The following is a 25,410-nucleotide window of genomic DNA, read 5'->3' on the forward strand; positions in this document are numbered from 1 at the left end:
GATAAAATCCCTCTGTCTACATCACAGTCTAAACTACATTTATTTTTCCTCTCTGCGCTCCAGCGTGCAGATGCAGCTATTTGCCTACTTGTCCCTTTTTAGTCACTGAGGTTTGTTGAGGCTTGTGTGTCTAATTTGGTTTCTCACAGAGATTGAAATAAACTAGGAGCAATTTGAGGCGTTTTTACAGCATATTTGAACTACGAAAATGAGCATGCTTTTTTTCTTCTTCACCACCTCCAAACATTTGAGAAACTGCTGCTGCTCTGGTGGCCTGCACTCCCACTCTCTCTCTTTCTCTCACCAACTCCTGACTTGAGTAGCGTCTCCAAATCCTCATAACCCATGTCATATACTGTTGACAGTAAGTGTCAGCATGATAGTTCTAGCTACCCAGAAAACTGTCGTGTCTTGTTGAGACACTTGAGCGGGGGCCCTGTTACTGTACAGTTACCGTTACAGTGACAGGTCTGATGGTTACCCCTTTAAGTGTGTCGCTGTTATCTCTTCCAGTTTCAAGTCTACAGTTGTGGCAGAGGTGTTATGTAGAGACCGACCGTTTTTTTTTAGGCTGATATTGATGCATTAGGTTAATACAAATCAGACAACAATATATCAATATTTATATCTGTAATAACTCCATATCAGCCTATAATATCGGCTTGTCATTGTGTGCATTAGAGCGGGGTATATATAGTACATTTGCCACCGTAGCTTGAGATTGACGCTCTTCCTGAATGTGAACTACTGAATTCTGCTTATCCTGTCAGAATGACCGTTAGACTGTCCGTAGTTTCCATATGTTGCACAGTATAGTGTGTGTTTGTATATCTGATGGTGGTGTCACTGTTTCAGGCTCCTTGTGTTAAATGCAGCAGTATAGCACTCAGTTAGCAGAGCAGCTGTACTTTCCCAGGAACCAGAGGAATCTCAGAGACAAAGTAACACAATTAAATTCCCCTTAAGCCTGTTCAACAGCAGACAGTTTTTGTCTTTAATGAGCTTACACTGCTTCATTCTCTCTGCAGCTATAATCTCTGATTTTGGACATATTCCAGTGCTGCACTCTCATAGCCCCTCTGTGCAATGTGTGTGTGTTTGTGGGAATGTGTTTCTGTGTGCGCTTTTGTCGGGATTGTAGCTAAAAAAATTGCCTCTTCTTTCCTTTTCTTTGTGTGTGTGCATGTATGGGTTTTTGTGTATTTGTTGTGGGATACAGATAAAAAAAAAGGTTTCTGTAGTTATGTGTTTTCTTTGTATTTCCCTTCGTCATGGTCAGAACCCCAGCGGTTGCGTGTGGTTTCAATCAGTTCCAGTCATTACTGCTGGCCATAGAGCTGCTACTGCGTCGTCTCCACTAACTCCGCTCTGCTGAACATTATTCTGCTTGGTTGCTCTTCACCTCATCTCATTGTATTGTCTTTCCAATTCTCTCAACTCTTATCCTTATCTTTTTTTTAGGATAAATATTTGTATTCTTTATTTATTTAAAACAAACAAAACATACAACATTCGTACATCACCTCCCCGTCTGACCCCCACACTCGCCATCACCACTATACAATTTGGTTTTTCCCCTTCTCTCTTCCTTGACCAGATGAAATATACATACATACATACATACATATACATATACATATATATATATATATATATATATATATATATATATATATTAAATACAAAGAAATACCAACAAAATAGACAACACATACCTCTTTCCACAATACATCCTAGCCTCCTAAGACCCCTGCAGAAATCTCAGTTACTTTCCCCTTTTTTTGTGTAAAAACTCAATCTTGCAAACTATGTATAACATTTTTTCAAATGCTGCCACTCTAGCCACCTCCATACTCTTAGAAGAATCTGTCTGGCTATTATTAACCTGGTTTGGACCCAACTTCTTGTGTGCTTATTTCTATCTTTATGTTTTAGAGACGAGTCAGCAGGGTGTGCAATGTGCATGTGTGCGAACATTTTTGTCTGTGTGTGCCTGAAAATTGCCCTTTCAAGTAGGTCTCCAACTGTAACGTCTATTTGTATTATTGATCAAACTGCTAATTGTTTTTACGATTACAGGATGAATTAATTAGTCTATTAAATGTCAATATATATATATATAGAGTTGTAAAAATGATTTTAAAACAGTAGTTAGACATTTTATTTTAAATTGCATTATATTACTTATATAAGAGGTGAGGTGATGGTTCACTTCTCCGTGAAGCATCACCTAATCGTGGTGGAGAGGTTTGTGTGTGTTTGTGTGTGTTCTCTGTGAACCTGAGGGCTGTGTTGTCTGGAGCTTTGTGCTCCTGGTAGGGTCTCCCAAGGCAGAGTGGTCTCAGGTGAGGGGCCAGACAAAGAATGGTTCAAAAACCCTATGGAAAAACAAGGTAGAGATGGAGTGACCCTGCCCGGAGGAAGCCCGGGGCCCCCGTCTGGAGCCAGGCCCAGACGGCGGGCTTGTCGGCGAGCGCCTGGTGGCCGGGTTTGCCACGGAGCCCGGCCAGGCACAGCCCGAACAAGCTACGTGGCTCCCATCTCTCCAGCCCATGGGCCCACCACCTGTGGGAGGAACCGCTGGGGTCGGGTGCGCTGCCAAATGGGTGGCAGTGAAGGTCAGGGGCCTCGACGGACCAGACCCGGGCAGCAGACGCTGGCTCTGGGGACGTGGAACATCACCTCTCTGTGGGGGAAGGAGCCGGAACTGGTGCGGGAGGTGGAGCGCTACCGGTTAGATCTGGTGGGGCTTACCTCTACGCACAGTCTCGGTTCTGGAACCGTACTCCTGGATAGGGGTTGGACTCTTTTCTTCTCCGGAGTTGCCCAGGGTGTGAGGCGCCGGGCGGGTGTGGGGATACTCACAAGCCCCCGGCTGAGCGCCGCTACGTTGGAGTTTACCCCGGTGGACAAGAGGGTCGCCTCCCTACGCCTGCAGGTTGTGGGGGGGGAAACTCTGACTGTTGTTTGTGCATATGCACCAAACAGGAGTTCGCAGTATTCGGCCTTCTTGGAGACCTTGAGTAGAGTCCTGCATGGGGCGCCAGTGTGGGACTCCATTGTTCTGCTGGGGGACTTCAACGCACACGTGGGCAATGATGGAGACACCTGGAGGGCGTGATTGGGAGGAACGGCCTCCCTGATCTAAACCAGAGTGGTTGTTTGTTGTTGGACTTCTGTGCTAGTCATGGATTGTCTATAACGAACACCATGTTCGAACATAGGGATGCTCATAAGTGTACTTGGTACCAGAGCACCCTAAGCCAAAGGTCAATGATCGATTTCATAATCGTTTCATCTAATCTGAGGCCGTATGTTTTGGACACTCGGGTGAAGAGAGGGGCAGAGTTGTCAACCGATCACCATCTGGTGGTGAGTTGGGTCAGGGGGTGGGGGAAGACTCTGGACAGACCTGGTAAGCCCAAACACGTAGTGCGGGTAAATTGGGAACGTCTGGAGGAGGCCCCTGTCCGACAGACTTTCAACTCACACCTCCGGCGGAGCTTTTTGTGCATCCCTGTGGAGGCTGGGGGCATTGAACCCGAGTGGACAATGTTCAAAGTTTCCATTGCTGAAGCTGCGGCGAAGAGCTGCTGTCTTAGGGTCTTAGGTGCCTCAAGTGGCGGTAACCCACGAACACCGTGGTGGACACCGGTGGTCAGGGATGCCGTCCGACTGAAGGAGTCTTTCCGGGATATGTTATCCCAGAGGACTCCGGAGGCAGTTGCAGGGTACCGAAGGGCCCGAAAGGGCTGCAGCCTCTGCCGTGAAAGAGGCAAAGCAGCGGGTGTGGGAGAAGTTCGGAGAAGACATGGAGAAGGACTTTCGGTCGGCACCAAAGTGCTTCTGGAAAACTGAAGCGGGGAACCATCCAAGCTGTGTACAGTAAGGATGGGACACTGTTGACCTCAACTGAGGAAGTAATAGGGCGGTGGAAGGAGCACTTTGAGGAACTCCTGAATCCGACTAATACGCCCTCTATGTTAGAGGCAGAGCTGGAGGATAACGGGGGATTGTTGTCGATTTCCCAGGCGGAAGTCACTGATGTAGTCAAACAACTCCACAGTGGCAAAGCCCCAGGGATTGATGAGATCCGTCCAGAAATGCTCAAGGCTCTGGGTGTGGAGGGGCTGTCCTGGTTGACACGCCTCTTCAACATTGCGTGGAAGTCTGGGACGGTGCCAAAGGAGTGGCAGACTGGGGTGGTGGTTCCCCTTTTTAAAAAGGGGGACCAGAGGGTGTGTGCCAATTACAGGGGTATCACACTTCTCAGCCTCCCTGGTAAAGTCTACTCCAAGGTGCTGGAAAGGAGGGTTCGGCCGATAGTCGAACCTCGGGTTGAGGAGGAACAATGCGTATTCCGTCCTGGTCGTGGAACAACGGACCAGCTCTCGCAAGGATCCTGGAGGGAGCCTGGGAGTATGCCCAACCGGTCTACATGTGTTTTGTGGATTTGGAGAAGGCGTATGACCGGGTCCCCCGGGAGATACTGTGGGAGGTGCTGCGGGGGTATGGGGTGAGGGGGTCTCTACTCAGGGCCATCCAATCTCTGTACGACCAAAGTGAGAGCTGTGTCCGGGTTCTCGGCAGTAAGTTGGACTTGTTTCAGGTGAGGGTTGGCCTCCGCCAGGGCTGCGCTTTGTCACCAATCCTGTTTGTAATATTTATGGACAGGATATTGAGGCGTAGTCGGGGTGGGGAGGGTTTGCAGTTTGGTGGGCTGGGGATCTCATCGCTGCTCTTTGCAGATGATGTGGTCCTGATGGCATCATCGGCCTGTGACCTTCAGTACTCACTGGATCGGTTCGCAACCGAGTGTGAAGCGGTTGGGATGAGGATCAGCACCTCTAAATCGGAGGCCATGGTTCTCAGCAGGAAACCGATGGAATGCCTTCTCCAGGTAGGGAATGAGTCCTTACCCCAAGTGAAGGAGTTCAAGTACCTTGGGGTTTTGTTCGCGAGTGAGGGGACAATGGAGCGGGAGATTGGTCGGAGAATCGGCGCAGCGGGTGCGGTATTACATTCAATCTATCGCACCGTTGTGACGAAAAGAGAGCTGAGCCAGAAGGCAAAGCTCTCGATCTACCGGTCAGTTTTCCTCCTACCTCACCTACGGTCATGAAGGCTGGGTCATGACCGAAAGAACGAGATCCAGGGTACAAGCGGCTGAAATGGGTTTCCTCAGGAGGGTGGCTGGCGTCTCCCTTAGAGATAGGGTGAGAAGCTCAGTCATCCGTGAGGAGCTCGGAGTAGAGCCGCTGCTCCTTTGCGTCGAAAGGAGCCAGTTGAGGTGGTTCGGGCATCTGGTAAGGATGCCCCCTGGGTGCCTCCCTAGGGAGGTGTTCCAGGCACGTCCAGCTGGGAGGAGGCCCCGGGGAAGACCCAGGACTAGGTGGAGGGATTATATCTCCAACCTGGCCTGGGAACGCCTCGGGATCCCCCAGTCGGAGCTGGTTAATGTTGCTCGGGAAAGGGAAGTTTGGGATCCCCTGCTGGAGCTGCTCCCCCCGCGACCCGACACCGGATAAGCGGACGAAGATTGATTGATACTTATATCACTGATTCCCTACAATACTATTACTAATAGATTGCGGTTGTGCTTTAATATTTTATATGATATGCTTTATCATAGTATCATCTTCCATTCTATTGTCTATAACTTATATTTGTTTCATTTTCTGTATAGTGTGCAATATTACACATACTGCACATATTATATATAACATATAATTGATTGACCTTATCTCGTCTTTTCTTATCTCAACGTGTTGTTAAAATGCCCATCACAATTTCCCTGAGCCTTCAAATTGCTTGTTTGGCCCAATCAACAGTCCAAAACCTAAACATATTCAATTTACAACGATCAACCCTGCAATATCGCCGCAATATCAATAACGAGGTATTTGGTCAAAAATATTAAATTTGATTTTCTCCATATCGCCGAGCTCTACTTGCATCTACTTTTGGATGCCTCTTTGCTCCCGTTTGTGGCTGGTAGGGTGCATATGTTCTGTATGTCTTTGCCTAAGGGTTGTACACACCTAAGAGACCTAATTTCGTATGCACATTAGAATTCTGTGCCTCTAAAGAAGTACTAGTAAAGCTGTAGAAACAGGGTTCAGGTAGTTTAAAAGGCAGCAGGTAAACTCAACTGAGCACTCCCCCTCAGAGATAATACTCAGAGGAACAGCAGGTTGCAGTCCCCTTGAGGTGATCCAGGATGTGTCACATCATTTGCCAGCTCCCATTGCCTGGATCTGTGTGTGCATGTGTGTGTTTGTGTTGTGTTCATGCTAACCATTGCCTTATGTGATCCATATGTTTTTGTTTGTTTACTAGGGGACTGATATTCCTCTGGATCACCCTTTCAGGGCCCATGACACGTGTACACACCAAATTACAAACATGAACACACACACACACACACACACACACACACACACACAGTCAAGCATGCACAAACAAATACACATTTTCACCCACACGTGTACACACACAGCCAGATCTCCTCAGCGGCTCTTGATTGCTCTGGTCTGATTTGAATTAGAGGCTCATCTTTCTCAGATCTCAGAAATGGCTCTGAGGTCGAGCGGTTTGGTGGTTTGATGCTGATGCCAACACACAACTGGTTGAAGGCCTGCTTGGATGGCACTAGGGGTTCGGTGGGGATGTGCTTTTGCTCCAACAATCGTGGTTTTGAACGTTTACAGAGGAAAGGCTTTGACTGAGTCACAAGACCTACACACTTTTAACCCATAGGACTCTCATTGGCAACAGAGTCTAAAAGAGAATACATAACAGACTACTATACTGACGTATGAAGTGGTTAAGATGATCAGATGATTGAACACATACTCAGGAGGAATGTGCAACAAGGGCAGCAATACTCTGTTATCCTTACTACTACTACTACTACTACTGTCATCTGTTGGCTGGCTAGTTTAGATAAATCTATATTTCTCAGATATAATAGTAATCGATTCTTCTTCAAATTATTTGTTGTGGAGTCATGAATCTTACACTGAAGAAGACCGTCCTTTCCTTTCCTCCCGTAATTTGCTTACGCTGGGCTCTCGTGTGGCTTTGATAATGACATAATTGCCCCCAAAAGCAGCTTCCACAGAAAGGGACTAAAACAACATGAGAAAGAGGATTAGTATAACCCGATAAATACCACCTAAAGCGCTTTTTGTTTGAATTATATTACTGATCTCAATATTTTCAAAAAACGTGCCAACTGACTACAGTCATTAAAACCAGTTGTTGCCTGCCAGCACATGGTGAAATATTACTTTTTTATTATTCATCTTCAAATATATTTTTGATAAATGGGTACCAGCTGCATCGAACAATGGACGATTATAGGTAACTGATGGATTTTGATGAGCTAATTGATAACTGATTATAGGATTATTTAACATGATGTTTTAACAGATAATCAAAAATACATGACTACATGTATGTGTGGCTGACTGGGCCTATGGACAGACGTAGACCAAGTTACATATGCTTTGCATAATTTACTTAAAACCTTTTGAACAGAGTGTTCTCTAAAGTAATTACAAGAAAGTAAAATAAGGATGGATGGGTGAATGGATGTAATGATAGATAGACATATACACTGCTTGCCAGTGACATATGCAGCCTATAATACGCACACATATCTCTAAACTAGACATTTGGCATTGTTGGGGGCAACAGTTCTCACTAGAGGCTTTCATATCTGAAGCTGGCTGATTGGGACTAATGGATACAACATGGGCCTTAGCAATAGCTTCCACATGCAAGAGTCAAGCAAATGTGTATGGAGAGAGCTGGTACTAGATATAGGAAGGTACCATTGGAGAATATATGTGTTTAATGCGTGTGCGTGTGTGTGCGCGCACACAGGTATGTGTATGGGGTTTGTGTACCACCGTCTAATAGAACGGAAGAGAAGGAACACACACACACACAAACACACACACACACACACACACACACACACACACACACACACACACACACACACACAAATCTTTGAAACACTGTTCCTCTTCATCAATGTTTGACCACCTTACATAACCAAACGATTCAATGTCATACTAGTAACTTTGATATACTTAAATATCTAAGAAAATAAAGCAGTGTTCCTTCAGCCAGAGGCCCCGTTCTGACCTCATTTGCATAAAGTTGAATCCAGCCAACTTCATGCAAATGATGAGCGGCTGGCTCGGCGCCTCTCAAAAGCTGACAAAAATCTTTTAAACTGACCTTTGTAGATCTGAAATAAAGACAGATTCAGCAACTGCATAGCCTATTTCTCGCTCAAAATGTTTTCAGAAACACGTTTCGGTGAACTATTTTCTTAAAATAAGAGATGGTATTCTGAAAGAGCCGCTATTATGGTCGGTTTTGAAATCGGGGAGCAGCCAGCCCTGTGTGACGCCTTCGTCCAATCAGCGACAGCCATCGCGGTTGTAGGAGGGTGTAGACTGTTTTCTTTGCTTGTCAGTGGTCATTGAAGAGAAACTAGTGGCCAACCCACTAGCGTGCAATCCTGGGAAGCAAGGCGATCCCATCCATGAAAACAACGCATATATGGACACGTACTGACAGAAGCCAATGTTTGCATTTACAGTCAGCGAGCTGACGAGTGTTACGTTCGTACGAGTCAAAACACCGCAACAGCTCAATCGTGGCACTGACGTTACCACTCAACGTTACTTACTTCCTCCTCTTCATCCCCTGTGTGACATAAGGCTGCAAAGAGATTTCTCCATCACATTTATTCCTTGGCAACATGCTGCAAATCTCCCTGTGTGCATCTTGTCTAGCAGCTTCTCCAACTTTTAGACACTCCAACTAGCAGGGCCGTTTCAAGCCCAAAAAGGGCCAACTTCTTCTTAAGGACAGCACTGTTGTTGCCAACTTGGCCTTTGTTTGTGTGACTGATTCACTTCTAGTCTCTTCTTAATTTAGATAAAAAGGTTGATGATTGATCATATAATCATTTTCAAAACATTCAAAACTGTTGCTGTGTTATTTCTGTTTCAAAAGGCAGTAATAATAACACATTAAAATCACAAGTGTGCATGTGATTTAATACATTAGTAGTGAAATTAATGAATGCATGATAATTGTGATAATCGTGAAACTGTGATGATTTTTCAGACTATAATCGTACCAACAAAATCTATAATCGTTGCATCCCCACACACAAACAGAAGCCTATATGCAAACAGAAATAATGTACGTGTTTATTTGCATATAGAGCAGGGAAGTGAGATCCGATCACAAGTGGTCACTCAGAGATACATTCTACTGCCAGGTGGAAACCCACTTGTGATCGGATCACTCAGGACAGATGTTAAAACCAGGTCAAAACAGGCCCTAAGGGTGCGTGGGACTCTGCATCTTGGGAATCTTGCAGAGTCATCCTGCTTCAACAATACAACATTACATTAGCATAAACAGTGCACAGTACCAAACACACGTAATCAGCATCTTTAACTTAGTCAGACACGACTTACTGGAAGTTAGTCATTGTTACAATAAGTGAACAAAATATGTAGCTGTTATCAGTTAATAAAACACTGATTCTCAATATTGTGATGGGTATTTTTCTGAATTTATTTAGTACTTTCAAGTAGATGTGGGCAATATGGTAAAAATGTTGCAATGATTAATCGCAGATTTTTATCTTTTTAGTATGTCATGGTATTTCCCTCTGTGTTAAAACGACTATTTACATCATTGATTAATCTGCAGATCATTTATTCATTCATTGTTTGGTCTATAAAAATTCAGAAAACAATGAGAAATGTCCATTTAATTTTTCCAGAGTCCAAGATGAAAGCTTGACAAAAGAAGAAAATCCTTTAGCGAATTACTTTAACAATGAATTGATTATCAAAATAGTTACCGATAATTTTTCTGTTGATCTTCAAATCGATTAATTGACTAATCGTTGCAGCTCTAGAATGAAAAGGTTTTCACAGATTAATTTGAATCATCATGATATCTCAATACTGTATGCAAATATTGCCATTTGATGAGGAAGAGACAATAATACTAATAATAATAATATTGAAATATAGCCCAGCCCTAAAATATGTGACAGCTCTGTCATGTGAATTGTATGGCTGCAACTAATGATTATTTTCATTGTCGATCAATTTGTTGATTATTTTCTCGATTAGTTGTTTGGTCTATAAAATGTCAGGAAATGGTGACGTGCCGATCAGTGTTTTCCAAAGCCCAAGATGACTTCCTCATAGAATAAATATATTCAGTTTACTGTCATAGAGGAGTGAAGAAACTAGAAACTATTCACATTTAAAAAGCTGGAATTAGAGAAGGTTTTTTTTTTTCATAAAAAATGACAAAACCGATTAATAGATTATCAAAATAGTTTTAATAGGAAATTATTTTAATAGTTGACAACTAATCGATCTTTGCAGCTCTAGTGAATTGATTTGTATTTATACTAAAAACTAATTTCCTGCCTGGACCTCCATACATGAATAAAGCAAAATCCAAATAACCAACACAGTAGTTATATTTGGATGAGCACAATATCAGAACCAGATAATTGGATTATATCAACTACTCATCTCATCCCTCACTTTTTTGTTTTTACTTTATCATTGAAATAAACTGCCTCTATTATTTTTACATCTTTCACTTTCCTTTAAAACACTTAACTTTGCATAGGCATTATATATGTTTAGCTGCAAAAGTGGAAATTAATCTATAAAGTTATGCCAAATATGTGAATTTATTTGTAAAAGTGGAGACGGAATGTGAACTGGAGACGAAGAGTGCAAGAGGCAGGGGACAGGAAAGAGAGGACAGATAGAGAAGTGAGCGAGAGTGGATAGAGTAAACAAACATAGCCGGGAAGTGTTGAGTCGACGCACAGGACGCGGTTTGGTTTGTGTGTGTGTGTGTGTGTGTGTGTGTGTGTGTGTGTGTGTGTGTGTGTGTGTTTGTTAAACCCAGCTGGCTCCCATTTGCCCAGGAATGAGGCTGCACCTCTCAGAGGCCCAAGTCTGCCCTGCTTTGAAGGCCTCTGTGTGGTGTGTGTGTGTGTGTGTGTGTGTGTGTGTGTGTGTGTGTGTGTGTGTGTGTGTGTGTGTGTGTGTGTGTGTGTGTGTGTGTGTTTGTGTGTGTGTGTGTGTGTGTGTGTGTGTGTGTGTGTGTGTGTGTGTGTGTGTGTGTGTGTGTGTGTGTGTGTGTGTGTGTGTGTGTGTGTGTGTGTGTGTAATAACAGCTTCATTAAAGCACTGCATGGTGCACCGGTGAACACATAAAACCCAGACATGTATTTACTGTATGTATATTATGTGTACATCCTCTTATGTGTTCAATTTAAAACACACATACATCCACTGTCAAACACAAACAGACATCCCAGCACACACATAGACCCACACAGATTTCCGGTTTCACAAGCATGCACATAGACCCCTAAACAGTCCCAAGGGGCTGCATTTAACTGCTTCCAGATGCAAGTTCAGGACAGAGCACACAAATACAGACAAAATCTTCTGCTTTGTTGAAGTCAGCAGAACTACTCTGTTTAAATTAATTAAGTGCTAGTGGATGATAAATGACATGGGAGTAGACAAGTTTACTACAAGTGGGAAAGCAGCTTGCTGCTGATACCTGATATTAGCCACATGGAAAGCAGCTACTCACTTAGGAAACCTGGGAACGTGAACCTCAAAACCTTCAAAATAAACTTAACATAAATATAAAAATGTGTGGTCTTACAGAAAACTGTTAATATTGTAATATTATTGTATATGTAACTGTGTGTAGGGGTGGGGCAAAATATTGATACAGCAACATATCGTTGTCCTTCAATAGGAATCGTTGAGAAACGATACGCTGGCGACAAATATCTATATTTTGATTAATAAAATAATTATAATTAATATAATAATAATTATAATTAATATAATAATAATAAAACGATTTCCGTCTTCCCAGCGGCGCTACTTCATGAGAGAAAACCTGCACTTAACCTTTTCACGGGTATTTTGTATTCACGAATATCATGATGTGGGAATGTCTAGCAATATATTGATTATCTCATAATTGCTTGATCGTGATATTATCGGTTTAGTGAGCCATTAATCGTGTATCGTATCGCATCGTGAGGTACCCTGTGATTCCCACCCCTAATTGTGTTGGTTTTTTTCTCTTTTAGATGTGGCCCACACCTATACTGAGCCCCTCATATTGAGGTTAAATGGCACCCCAGAAAGGTTACAAGGCGATGGTGAAGACAAGTGGAACAGCAGCCTCTCACACTCAGAGCTTACAACACCCAGCAAGAGTATCACATGTAAGTAAAGAGCACCCTTGCACAGACACATTCACACATAGGGACACCCACTCAGAGAGACTGGTGAGTTTCCATTACCGATCAATGGTCTGATGAGTCACATTGTCCTGACCTTTTACAAATATATTTGTACACCCTGAATAAATAGCTCATGTAATCCTACACACAGACAGAAATATCTACATTGTCAGTAATTAGGTTAAGTTTCTGATTTCTGAACAGAAGCACCCAAATCTCCACACTTGGAATTAAACACACATTCTCCTCTTGCCCTCTTTCTTCTGCATTGTATTCTCTGTCTGATTGGCACTGTGGAATTTACTTATTTATGGTTCATTGGACATCTTAGTATCAGTCAAATCAAAATAAATACCCCCCAAAAAAGTCTCCAATTTGATCAATAGAGAGCTGAAGTCCTGTCACATCCAGGCTAGCTGGTTCCACTAGTGTCTGGAACTCAATGCAGTCTCTCATTGAGTATTTCTTTCATCTGTCTTTCTGAAAAAGTGTGTTTCTTTGACAGATACAATAGATCAGTATCTACTACAGCACTTGCTATTAGAATTTTAACAATTACTGTGTTAGCTTTCATAAAAACTAAAGCCCATTCATTGTTTCCAGCATAGCCCTCCCTTATCCATGATATCCACCCACATTCATGTAACTAACATTTTCCCAATGTATTAACTGTAATCTCTGCTGTTTAAAAATGTCTATGCTGGCGTTCTAGTGACCTATGGGGTTTTAAGATAGCGACCAAGTTATCGCAACATCCTTGGTTCGAGTCCAGTTGGGGACCGTTGTTACATGTAATCCATCCCTCTCACTCCTCATTTCTTATTACCTCTCTCCTGTGTAAATGAAGGAACAATTTAAAAAGAAAGATAATGACAAAAATGCCTGATAAAATACATCTCTGCAATTTGTCCCTCCCTGTTCATTCGGAATGCTCAACACTCAACTGGCTTCAGTGTGTCAAGTTTGCCATTTTTAACTCAGAACTTATAGGAAATGGTGTGTGTTAGAGGTTGATTAAAACAAAAATATATATATAAAAAAAACAGCAAAATTATATTATTGTGTAAAAGACTTATCTCTGTCTAGACACCTAGACTAAACCAACAGGCTTTCTGACTTCTGTAACAGAAACCAGGAGCTCTCTATTCTGCAATCTGTGAAATTCTTTTTTCGACCAATCCACTCAAATACCATTTATTATTGTACAACATAAAGTTGCTACTGCAGTTGGCTGTTGTACTGAAAATAAGAAAATTGCAGGAGGATAGATGAATGTGACTCATATTGTGTGTGTTTTATTTAACTTCTTTCCAAAATCTCCAGCTGTCCAATCATTACACTCCCCTCTGGGCGTATCAGCAGCTCTCCACCTCAATTTGCTGGCGAGGAGTGACGCACCTGGAAGTTCTCCTTCCAGAGTCATATCACTAATCGGCACCACCCATTTCCCGCCCTCATATTACAAGTCCCACGGTTATCTTTCAGCCAGAGAGAGAGACTCTCTTTCACACTGCTTGATGTGCAGTCGCTCCAACTCTTTAAAGGAAAGCCTATGTCATTACCCCACCACATATATTTTTCTGGCTTTCACTCCAGTTTGAAATAAGTAGAATCTCAACCTACTGTAATTCTCAAACTAGTTCTACTATGTCATTTATTCACTTAGAAGACCGAGTTTCAAAATAATAAAACACCCACAAAACTCTAAGCCTGGGGTTCTCAAATGTATTGCTCAAAGGTACGCATCTGATTTTTATTCAAGATCAGAGGTCCGAAATGATTGGCAATAACAAAATAACATTTAATCAATTCACTTGTAACTTTTAAGCAACATACAGTACTTTCAAGTTGAGGACTCAGTTTTCCTGGTCAACTTTTGTACCGATACCAGTAGCTTTATTTGGTAGCCTATACTCTCTCTATAATAAAAAACAAAAAACAAAAAAATTATTTCAGTTGTAACCTATTTTTCATTTTGTTATTTATTTAGAACATATTACACACCACACAAAATAAAACCTCTCCTTGGGGCTGGGTCTGGATTGACTTTTGCCGTTTGGTCCGGACCTTGGTTTGGACTTTGAGAAGCCCTGCTCTAAGCTTAGTTGTTTAGTTGCTTGGCCACTAACCTCAAAGCACAGTGTTCTAAATCTGTCCGTCATGTCATTCAAAGAAAAAGAGGGATGGTGTAAGTGGATGAAAGGAGGACTAGAAGGGTGAGAAGACGGTTGAGTAAGCTGAAATGTGAGCATGTGTTAGAAAACTAAGAGAAATTTTTCCTGGATCCAGGGCCTGCCTTGGGTGACATGCACAAACACACAAACCTGCCTCATGGTAATAGCTAGTTTGCTGTAACTGAATAACCAGCAGTTCAGTCCGGAAATGGACAAGTGAATGCTGTGTTTTGAGTAGGTGTGTGAATGTCTGCTGTCTTCGTTTATGTCTGTGCCTCTACCTGTCCTGTCTGCTGTGTGTGTCTATTTCAGGCCCAGGCTGGAAGACTTAGAGGTTTGGATTAGATTTTCTTTCTGCCTCTCTCTCTGCTTTATTTTACATCCCAATAAAATCTATGAAACCCCCCAGCTCCATATGCTGTGCAGTGAGGGTTATGCAACTCCAGTAGGCTTGGACAAAATGTACCACCATGAACACCAGTCCTCACTGGCTTTCCATTTGCCTTCATGTGCCTCCTCCCTTCATCCACAGCTTCCTCTATCTGCAACTTACGCAATCACACATGTTCACGGGACGTGAACCGCAAACTAAACAATGAAAGCTTAAAACTGTACCCCTTTCTCAGGTGAATATGCAGCATGTCTGCTCGTCCGCATGATTATATGTTGTGTGTGAGTTGGTCTACGTGAACCTCATAAACCACTATCAGCCTGAATGCAGTTTAAATATGGTCTGTGTCATCTGCAACCAATCAATCAATCATCACCTGTCCCTCCTCTGTTATTGTGAGCGTGAAGTGTTACAAAATAGCGGTGTGACTTAGGTCTGTGGTGAGGTCATGGCCGTGTGACATCTGGGAATGTGCGTGTGAATGCGTTTGTGAGTAAGAGGGTGAGGACACAGAAGCAAAAACAGAAAATTCCTCATCCGGTGTGCTCTGTCTCGCAGTGATGACATCAGAGCTATAGTATGTGGCTGGCAGTGGGCCTTTGATAAGCTGTCTGAGAACAATGTGCAGAGAGATCCGTTAACATTATGTGAGTGTGTGTGACCTGAGTCACACACACACACACAGAGACACACTTCCTGTCAGTGATGTCATGAACACACTGCTGTCTTTGACGTCACAGTCACAGCAAGATACACATGTTCACAGATGTTTAACTGCTTCCACTCTTTTGGATTCCGGGGAAACAATGACACATGTAGTTAATCACTGATGGGATCACAGTAGCATTTATGATGTTTATTTGTATCAGTTATAAACCTTTTCACTAAATGAAATCATAAACCAGATAAAAGAACAGTCCTTTTTATGCATGTGTGAATGAGGGCATTGAAGGGTGTCTAAGGGAAATTCTGAGCAGAGCTGTTATTGTTATTATCTTGTCACCAAAAGGGAGCAGTGTGCAGTGTGTTGTTGGTGGGAAATCTAACAGGACTGTAACATTGCCTTTAATTAGAGACCAGTCACTGTGCTGAAACTGTTTTCCATCTCTGTTCATCTGTGTAAATTCTCGCTTTACTTTTCTTTCAATTTCTCTTGTCTTCCTCTGAATTTACTATCTATTTGTTAGTCACATTTAAACACATATTTTACACGCCTGTCAGTTATATAACGGTGACACGGTGTGGGTAGTGATGTCACAGGGGTCATGGGTGAATGTGAAGGTGGTTGGTTGACGTCTCAGGTCAGGGATTAGTGTTGCTGTGTGTCGGGATGTTCTTGCAAGTCTGCTGTCTTTTCCTCTTTTATTGAAAATATAGGCCTAGCCCTCTTCTTGACATATTTGCACACTGTTTCCATTCATTTGTCAGGTGAAACTCACACAAATGAATCAAATCATGCAATATAAAAAAAGAGGAATATAAGTGATTTTCCAACAGTTGGGTTGAATAAATAGTGTTTTTGAATGTAAAAAAAAACACAAGAAAAATTAAAGACTTTTTCCAGAACTTTTGGGTACTGGGCAAGTTGTTGTTTTGCGTCAGCTAATGTCATATTACATGTTTTCATGCAAACCTAAAAACAAAGAAATGTACTTGGCAAATGATAAAAAAAGACTAATGCCCATGCACAGCTCTGTTTTTCCCGGTATAGAAAAAGCAAAACATGTGCAGGCACGAACCCATCAGTTAACTTGCAATTGGTCCACCCTTTGAGTGCTGAGATAGTTAGATCATATATATATATATATATATATATATATATATATATATATATATATGTATGTATTGTATATTGATTCATTGTTAATATGTCTGCTATTTAAAGGCTAATTCAGGTTATTTTTAGTTTTGGGTCATTGTTTGCATTGATGGAGTTCAAAACTTCTTTAAATACTTAACTGAGATTTTGTCACTCAATTACACAATTACAATCACAAATCAGACCTGCCTATTGTACCCATCTTTAAATGTGTCTGTTGCATAAAGCTTGCTTATTGTGACGCTTTATGCATATCATATTGTTTTGTGAGTATGAACTGCCAACTGGGAGAAGGCTTCACAGCCTTCTATTGGTAGTTACAGATAAGGTGTGGGATTTTTTTTGCAGGTTTTGGTATCTTTAACCTGGCAACACAAATAACACAAAAACACACAGTAAATGGAGCAGCACCACTGACATCACTCAGTAGTCCATCAAAGTTATCAGTTTTATCCACAGCCAGATACATAACTTATACAGACAAATGTATGAGCAGTGCTACAGTTAAAAAAAAGGATCAAATGGACTTTTATAACATGTTTTGAATTTTAACAAAGGGTACTCTGTTAAACTGTTTTTTTTCATTGAAAGTAAAAAGAATTTTGAAATGAAAGAAAACCATTCATTTTAGCCAAAGGTGAGTCACAATTTTGTCTTGCTCACACCTAATTTTGAAGCTGCAGTCTTCGGCATCTGACTGAACTCTGTGTTCACATTACTTTTTCGGTGTAGTGAGCGGGTGCAACTAAACAAACCTAATTAATGCTGTAGCGTTGGAGACAAAAATGTGGGAAAACGTAATTGAAAACTGTTTTAAATAACATTATACAGCAGCAACTTATCATATTCCCATTCTTACAGCTTTAGTAGTTGACACTTCTGGCCCAAAACTAAAAACAACCCAAGAAAAACCCAGAAGAGAGTCAGTGGGTAAGATGTTTCTGGGAGACTGGGGTAAATAGATAATGACAAAATGTTGTGCAAATATTGTGAAACTGAACTCTTTTTATTTTTATCATTAATGGCATATGTCCTCATTGACAAAACAATTACTTGTACATTTCAAGAAATCAAAATGTGTGTGTGAGTGAGCAAATATTTGGGTGGACACCCAGATACTTTGAGAGAGAGATGAACAGCCAATCTCTGGTCTGGGAGGGAGGTGTGTAAGTACAGGGTAACTGAGAGACGCCAGGAGAGAAGGAAGAGGTGGAGGGTGTGTGAATAGGGGGGAGTGTGCTTCTGCATTCAACTGATGGTGACTCACTCATGCTCGCTCACTGGCCCAACACATCTGCACAGACAGACATACATGTACATACACACAGCATTGAGGTCACAGGACCCCCAGTGGTCAACGCTGCTGTGTTAACGCCACACAAACACACACACACACTCGGAGGTTTCCCAGTCTCATCATGTTAATCCCACAGTCATTTGGCTTTTTTTATTTGCTGTTATTTTTAACTAGCTCCCACTGCTGAATCATTGCGTTTATGAGTCACACCCATGCATCGTCCTGGCCCAAATATGCACAAGCAGCAACCCATTTCTTTAACTTTGTTTTCTCTCTTTCTCACTCCATCTTTCTCCATTACTTTCTTGATCTCAGACAAAGGGGCCTTGTTTTTGTGTGTGTGTGTGTGTGTGTGTGTGTGTGTGTGTGTGTGTGTGTGTGTGTGTGTGTGTGTGTGTGTGTGTGTGTGTGTGTGTGTGTGTGTGTGTGTGTGCATACGTGTTCTTGCATGCATATATTTCTGTGTGAGTGGGCCTAACCTCAAGCTCTGTTTGGAGACAGTCCTGACTCCCAGTCTCTCTCTCTGTCTGTCTGTTTGCTTGCCAGATCCGCCTATGTACTGTATTGTCTCTCTCACACACACACACACACACACACACACACACACACACACACACACACACACACACACACACACACACACACACACACACACACACACACACACACACACACACACACACACACACAACCTCACAAAATGTATGAATTTTTCAACAACTCACAATCCCCTTGACAATACAGACGTAGAGGGAATACTGAAAAATTGTGCACAGCTTCACTCCCCTCTTTTAAATCTCCTTCTTCACTTACCGACCTACATCTTGGCCAGCTCAGAGTGTTAAAATACAGAATTGTGCAAAAGGCGAAAAGGCAGCAATAAGAAAGAGACAGAAAGGGAGGAGATGAAGTGAGGGAGGAAGAGAGTGAGACATAACACAGGAGAGCAGCAGGTATTGACTTTTGACATACTTTAGAGGAGAAAGTATGGCTCCTTCTCACTAGCCCTGCACATGCATGCACGCCTACACACACATACTGGCCATGCAGCCTGCCAAACATCTGGAGCAAAGTTAGAAAACGCGGAATGAAAGTATCTTTAATAACACTGGATTGGTTGTGTGACCACGGCCGTCAGCCAATCAAAACAGGCCTGGATGGGTTATCTGTCTCAGAGCGGTTATCGAACAGACGCTTTTATTGCCAGTCGTGTTTCATAGTTAGAGCTCAGGACCACACTCTGTTTGCCTCCCAGTGCAACTGTGTGTGTGCATCTAAGAAGTATGGCGTTTGCTTTGATTTTTCTGTGGGTCCCATTGTACTTTACACTGCCCTGTTAATTCTAACCACACCTCTCGACACCAGATGCTTTCAGGTCAAGTAAATATTTAAGGCCTCAATAGGATGGTATTAAATACTACCATAATATATAAAAACCAGGCCTCCATTTTATTCTTCTTTTCAGGGTGTGTGTTTGATTTGGCAGTGAAGGTGCTTTTCTGCCCCCATCTCTCTAGCTGGGTAGTTAGTACTCAATAGCACTTGGAGGTAAAATATACCAAGTGGTATACTGAGCCAAGATTAACAAAATGTGCATGCTCTCAAGTGATTGTAGATACTCTTATGTTGAATCAAAACTGCATTTTTCCGTAACTCCGGTACTGAAAGATTCAAATAGGTTTGCACAGAGACAAACACTCTTCTCTTCCTCCCTCACACTCTTCTCATTTATGCTGCACGCTGTCTCTTTTTAGTTGTGTAAGAGTCTAGACAAGTAGGATCAGGGGTCAGTTTAGTAAATACATAGCTCTTCCAGTGAGCTATTGCCTTTCGGGTGGGCTTTGTATTTGGACTCCCTTTTGGACTTTCCCAGAGCCTCCCCCTCATGACGCTGCATCAGCACAAGTCTGCACGCATACAAACTGAGAGGGGCCCGGCCCTCAGAGCTGTACAGTGATCAGCTGCATAACACACTTATCTTGGCGAGCCTGCTCACACAGTTAATGCATATTTCAATCCCATTAATAGAGTTTTATTAAATGCTTTAAGGATCACATTTTTTCTGACTTACAACAATACTCACGCCTATATGTACATTGAAAGCACTGTTGGTCAATGTATTAGTTCCTCCTGTCTATACTGGCAAAATCATAAAATCCACTAAATCCACTAAAATGTATTCCAAAGTTCAGCCAAAGCTAATATCTGCAGTCTGAGTTAGACAAATCAAGCAGATTAAAAGTTACAGTCTTATTTTGTTCAAAATTCCCTCTTTCTGTCCCTGCACTGCGGCTCAGCAAGGAAACACAGACAGAATTTGGTAGTAAGAAAACAGTAACTTTGGAAGATGCCCATTTTATTTGACTGACTCAGACTGCTGATTTTAGCTTCAGCTGAACTTTAATTTATTCATTTATTAAAACTGCTTTTGAAAGGGATTTCTTTTTAAATCAATCAGCAGTGCTTTCAATGTATAACATGTGGACAACTAAGTAGTGTTTTAAAACAGACTTCAAAATATGTGAACACTTATCATTTAATAATAATAATAACAATAAGTGACTCATCTTACACATATGATCCATCTTTACCAGAAACAACATAACAGTGCTCAGATGAGTACAACAAAACAAGTGCTAAATTTGATTACTCAATTAATCATCAACAATTTTGTTAATTGATTAATCATTAATTGTATAGAATAATTAATAAATTCCTTGACAATGAGAACTTTCAGTCAAAATGTTAGAACACTGTCAGTCACGGTCCTCATAATCTGTTCTCATAGGATAAAAACAGGAATAGCTGTACACTATATTACAATTCAACACAATAAATACTACCTTAATGGTGGAGTTTATTTTGTCATTTATATGACGTGAACACAGCAACAGGAACATCTAACAGCAACCACTGATCTGAAGTGGATTGCTTTGAATTTGTATTCATTTCAAAATGCTTATTGTCTACAGCCTATTGTAAATTAATGTACTTGTGTCCCTCCCCAGCTCAACCAGCAGCCAGATCCACACCCATCCACCACACCCAGCCATGTCGGACACAGCCCAGCAGCCAACTACGCAACGGAGCCAAGCACCACGCACACACACACTCCCCTCACACGCACTGTCCGCATCACACACACGCCCTCCAGTCCAACGGGGTCAGGAACGGGGGCCCTCATGGGCATCCTAAGCTGGGCTCGCTCCCGAGAGGCGGATCATCCACCTCCTCGTCCTCTTCAGCAGGACCCAAACAGACCAAGAAATTGCAGTCCAACCCCTCCATCACCTCCCAGAGCAGCAAGAGGAGCAAGAGCAGCTCCAAGAGTAACAGCTCTCAGATTCCTACAGAGGCACAGGATGGTGAGATACAGAAACTAATGGGGGGGTATCTAGCAAGGTTAACATTAAAGTTTGATTCCACATCTGGTCAGAGTAGAGAATAGAAATCACTTCTTTTTTTGTAAGGTTTTGCCATAAATTAGCATTGACATTTAGAATATAAAGCAAAGGCAGCAACAGAGTTCAGTATTGAACCCACTATGCAAAATGAATTGCATGTATCAATCTTTAGTCTGGCTCAATGGTACATTGTTGAGATAAAGCCGGACATCAGACGCTGGATGTCTCTCCCCTGTTGCTATATTCACTACCGGGGCTTATCACCACCTAGGATAGTTGTGATTGTTTTTTTCCCTCTATCTCAGAATAGATAGGCAGTGTAGTCAAACCATACTCCATTGCTGACACAGCACAGCAGAAATCTGGCAATGCAAGATTAATAAATATTTACCAAGTGCAAATGCCAACTGAAAAATGGTCAAAAACCAAAGGAGAAATTCATCAAACTGGAAAAGATCTCATTAACTTCATTGTTCCTTTAACCACTCCTGCTTTGTTCCACCACCTCTTGGCCTGTTAAGTGGTTGTTTCAACTTTTGTTACTTTAGAAGTAAGTGGGCTAGATCCATGGCAAACTGCAAATAGTACGGTATTTATCTTTTTCAACTCAGGGTTACTGTTACAATGTGAAAAAGGCCACTTTCTCTTTTCACTAAAACTTACAAGAACTGTCTTAAATACTGATACCGAGAGCTCAACCAAGAGAAGAGTGGCTCTGTGGTTTAGCAGAGAGGTAAAGATAACAGACTTATTTCCAAATGTGTGCTGATGCCAAGTCAGTGTGCTGATGCCACCAGGACATTGGCAGTCCTTAGTCTCTGGCCTGACACGAAAGACACGAAAGAAAAATGTTTTGTGACTGCCCTACCAAACATTTTCTGACAAACTCAAAAACTTAAATCTTTTAAAATTTCAAATTGGTTTAGTGGCATGACATGTAAATACGTTTATGTTGCCAAAGCATATAGAGAAGGAAAATACTGAATAAAGGAGAAAGAGAAAAGAAGCAAAGCTGATTAGAATATAAACTAGTTACATAAGAAAATAATTGTGAATGGTGAAGGTTAACTCTGTCTGTCTCTCTTTCTCTCCAGACTGCTGTGTTCACTGTATTCTGGCCTGCCTATTTTGTGAGTTCCTAACTCTGTGTAACATCGTGCTGGACTGTGCCACCTGCGGCTCCTGCGCAGGGGACGACTCGTGTTTCTGCTGCTGCTGTGCGTCGGAGGAGTGTGGCGACTGTGACCTGCCCTGTGACATGGACTGTGGCATCATCGACGCCTGCTGTGAGTCTGCAGACTGCCTGGAGATTTGCATGGAGTGCTGCAGCCTTTGCTTCTCCTCCTGAGGGCCCCGGCCACCACCACCAAAGTAGATGTCTGCTACACACTCCCACAGGCCTAGGAACAACTTTGACCAGTGTTTTTTTAGGGCTGAGAAGCACTACACCTTTGTCTTTGTTGCCTGGGCTCTATGGTTTACACTATATTGGCTGGCGTAATTGGCTCCACTATATGTCCATTGTTTCTTACAAGGTTTGCCAAGAAAAAGATGTTGAGAGCAGTCACTGGTGAATTCTTCCTCCTACTTTATTGATCCAACAATGAGACAGTAGCTTCCCTGCCTTGTCTTTGCTGTTGGTCCATTGCTACACAGCTGGATGTATGGTGCAGAGTCAGTTCCAGCTGTGGTCCACGAGTGTCGGTCTGCCAGGCTGTGCAGATCGGTCCTCTGGACCTGCACAGTACAAGCTATTACTACAATGGAGCCCCTTGTGCCATCTAAATAACCGGAGTTCTCCAAGCATGAAAAATGACCTCCAAAGGCAAATGAGAAAATGGCTCCATTTAACCGGATTTTAGTGTTTCTGTAGATAAGAGCAGCAGCATAATGGGAAAATGGACGCTCAGATCTTAGTAGAAATGTAGTGTCCTCCTGTCCTTGGCAAGGTTAAAGTCTTCCAGTTTGATACAGTGGCCTTTGTGACACACACACACACACACACACACACACACACACACACACACACACACACACACACACACACACACACACACACACTAGAGAAAACATTAATGGTGGCTTGTGGCAATATTACAGACAAATTTCTTTTGTTAATATGCATCTCACTTATCGGACTTATTCAGAGAAGAATCATGAGAGCGTCGTGCATCAGCCTGAAGATGGGCCCATTAAATGAGTACTGTAAGTGATGGACATCAGAGCGAATGGTTGACAGCATCGGCCATGGACACATTCTCTACTCTAACATGTGAAGGGAGAGATTTGTTAATCAAAAGGTCTCTCCTCGTTTAATGTTTCACATCTTGTTTACTTTTATATTGTTTTTTTTTTCTGTATTCAGTGAATTCGTCCTCATCTGAATGGTCAGAGCTTGTAAAGGACTGGTGGAGGATTGGAATGCATCATCTCTTTTTTAATATGTTTCATTATTCTTTGTTGTTCTTGCGATGTGAACAAATGGCCTTGGCTTAGCTTCAGGCCTGAATTTTCATGTAGATTCCTTGCCTTTACCAAATCTCTATTAATCCTTGATTTGTAGATTTTAGTTAAGATATTTGCATTTCTCCTCTAATGTGAAAATCACATTTCTGTGTAATGGGGTTTTGCCGGGCTCTCTGTAAAGCAGTTATGCTCAACATCTAATTTAATTCCTTGAGTGAAAATCTCACGACATTATGCTAAGTTAGATCCATATGCTCGTAGTATGAATGGTACGCTTTTGATAACACTCTGGTATGCTCAGATGCATACCTTCTCCAACCCAATACCTCTTGAAATGTACCCTAGATCTGTTGTGCATTTTAAAATGACTTGATACAAATCTCTCTCCTCTCTGATCAAATACTGTTTGTGCAATCCTTTTTTCTAGGAAATACCAAAGAGTTTTCCTCTTACTGGACCTTAGTTTCGAGACCTAAAATTACTTGTACATTGAATGGTCTTTGCTATGCTAATGTGGCTGTGGTTTATTAAACCCTATTTTAAGGGCTGAAATATAACACTGTTGATTAAGAATATACACTAAGGCTGTAAATCAACCTGATAACTCATCATGTCTGTTTATATATCAGAATGAATGGGTTTTAAATTTTGACACGTTCCAACTCAACTGAGACAAAATCCTGGCGAGCCCTGGAAAACAATGTAATTTCTTTACAGTACAAAGTGATTTATGAAGGGAGAACTGGATCATGTGTATTAGACATGTTAACAATTTTATTTTGTTTGGATTTACAACATATTCCAGGTGCAGATTCTGACAATGTTGCTTTCATCTAGGGACATGTTCTCTATCACCAGACCATCCTTGTCACAAAAAGAATAGGGGTGGACCGTAATAAATATCTGGGGGGTGTGAAAGGCTAACCCATACGAGTATACCCATACAAAATAAAAACACTGGTTTGTTAACAACATAGGTCAATCATTACAAATAATAAAAAAGAACCTACAAATTTAAGTTAGCTTCACAGTCAACAAGCTAATGTTAGCATAACTTGGCCTCCATTGTTGACAATGGTTAGCCCACAGTGTAAAAATAAACAGTTAACACTGTTAAGGCGAGCAGGAATATGATGTTGTTACCTATCATTTATGACTGTGCATAACCACAGCATCACTCACTGTAGCTCAAGTTTCAAGATTCTTACTCAGCTGCAGATTCTCACTAATGTTGCTTTCCATTATGTTGAATTGATTTTAAGTTTGCTCAAATTCCTGTTTCCAGCACATATGTAACTGGAGGAATAAAGTCAACAAAATCTTACCTGTGACAGACAGCATGACTTTGCAACTCTTCTTTTTTTGGCAGTATATCATATAAACATGTCTGAACCTCCTGTGAGGTTCTTGGTTTCCAAATGTAGCTTCACCAGGGTTTTTGAAGCGGTCCTGTTGGACTGTAAAGTGCAGTGAGAAGGTGCAGCAGAGTGGTAAGTCTGTCAATGCT

The 25,410-nt window shown here is 41.9% G+C and overlaps 1 protein-coding gene across 1 annotated transcript in view; it reads left to right on the plus strand.

Annotated features, from left to right (window-relative positions):
• Positions 1 to 23,443, plus strand: part of mdfi (MyoD family inhibitor) — a 33,914-nt gene extending 10,471 nt beyond the window's left edge. Inside the window, exons 3-5 of the mRNA XM_028576136.1 lie at positions 12,197 to 12,334; positions 21,042 to 21,398; positions 22,532 to 23,443. Coding sequence (XP_028431937.1) covers positions 12,197 to 12,334; positions 21,042 to 21,398; positions 22,532 to 22,785 — 749 coding nt within the window. The 3' untranslated portion in view covers positions 22,786 to 23,443. The remainder of the gene's footprint in view (positions 1 to 12,196; positions 12,335 to 21,041; positions 21,399 to 22,531) is intronic.
• Positions 23,444 to 25,410: the final 1,967 nt, after the last annotated feature.

This window comes from Perca flavescens, chromosome 4 (genome assembly GCF_004354835.1).
Source record: "Perca flavescens isolate YP-PL-M2 chromosome 4, PFLA_1.0, whole genome shotgun sequence".
NCBI lineage: Eukaryota > Metazoa > Chordata > Actinopteri > Perciformes > Percidae > Perca > Perca flavescens.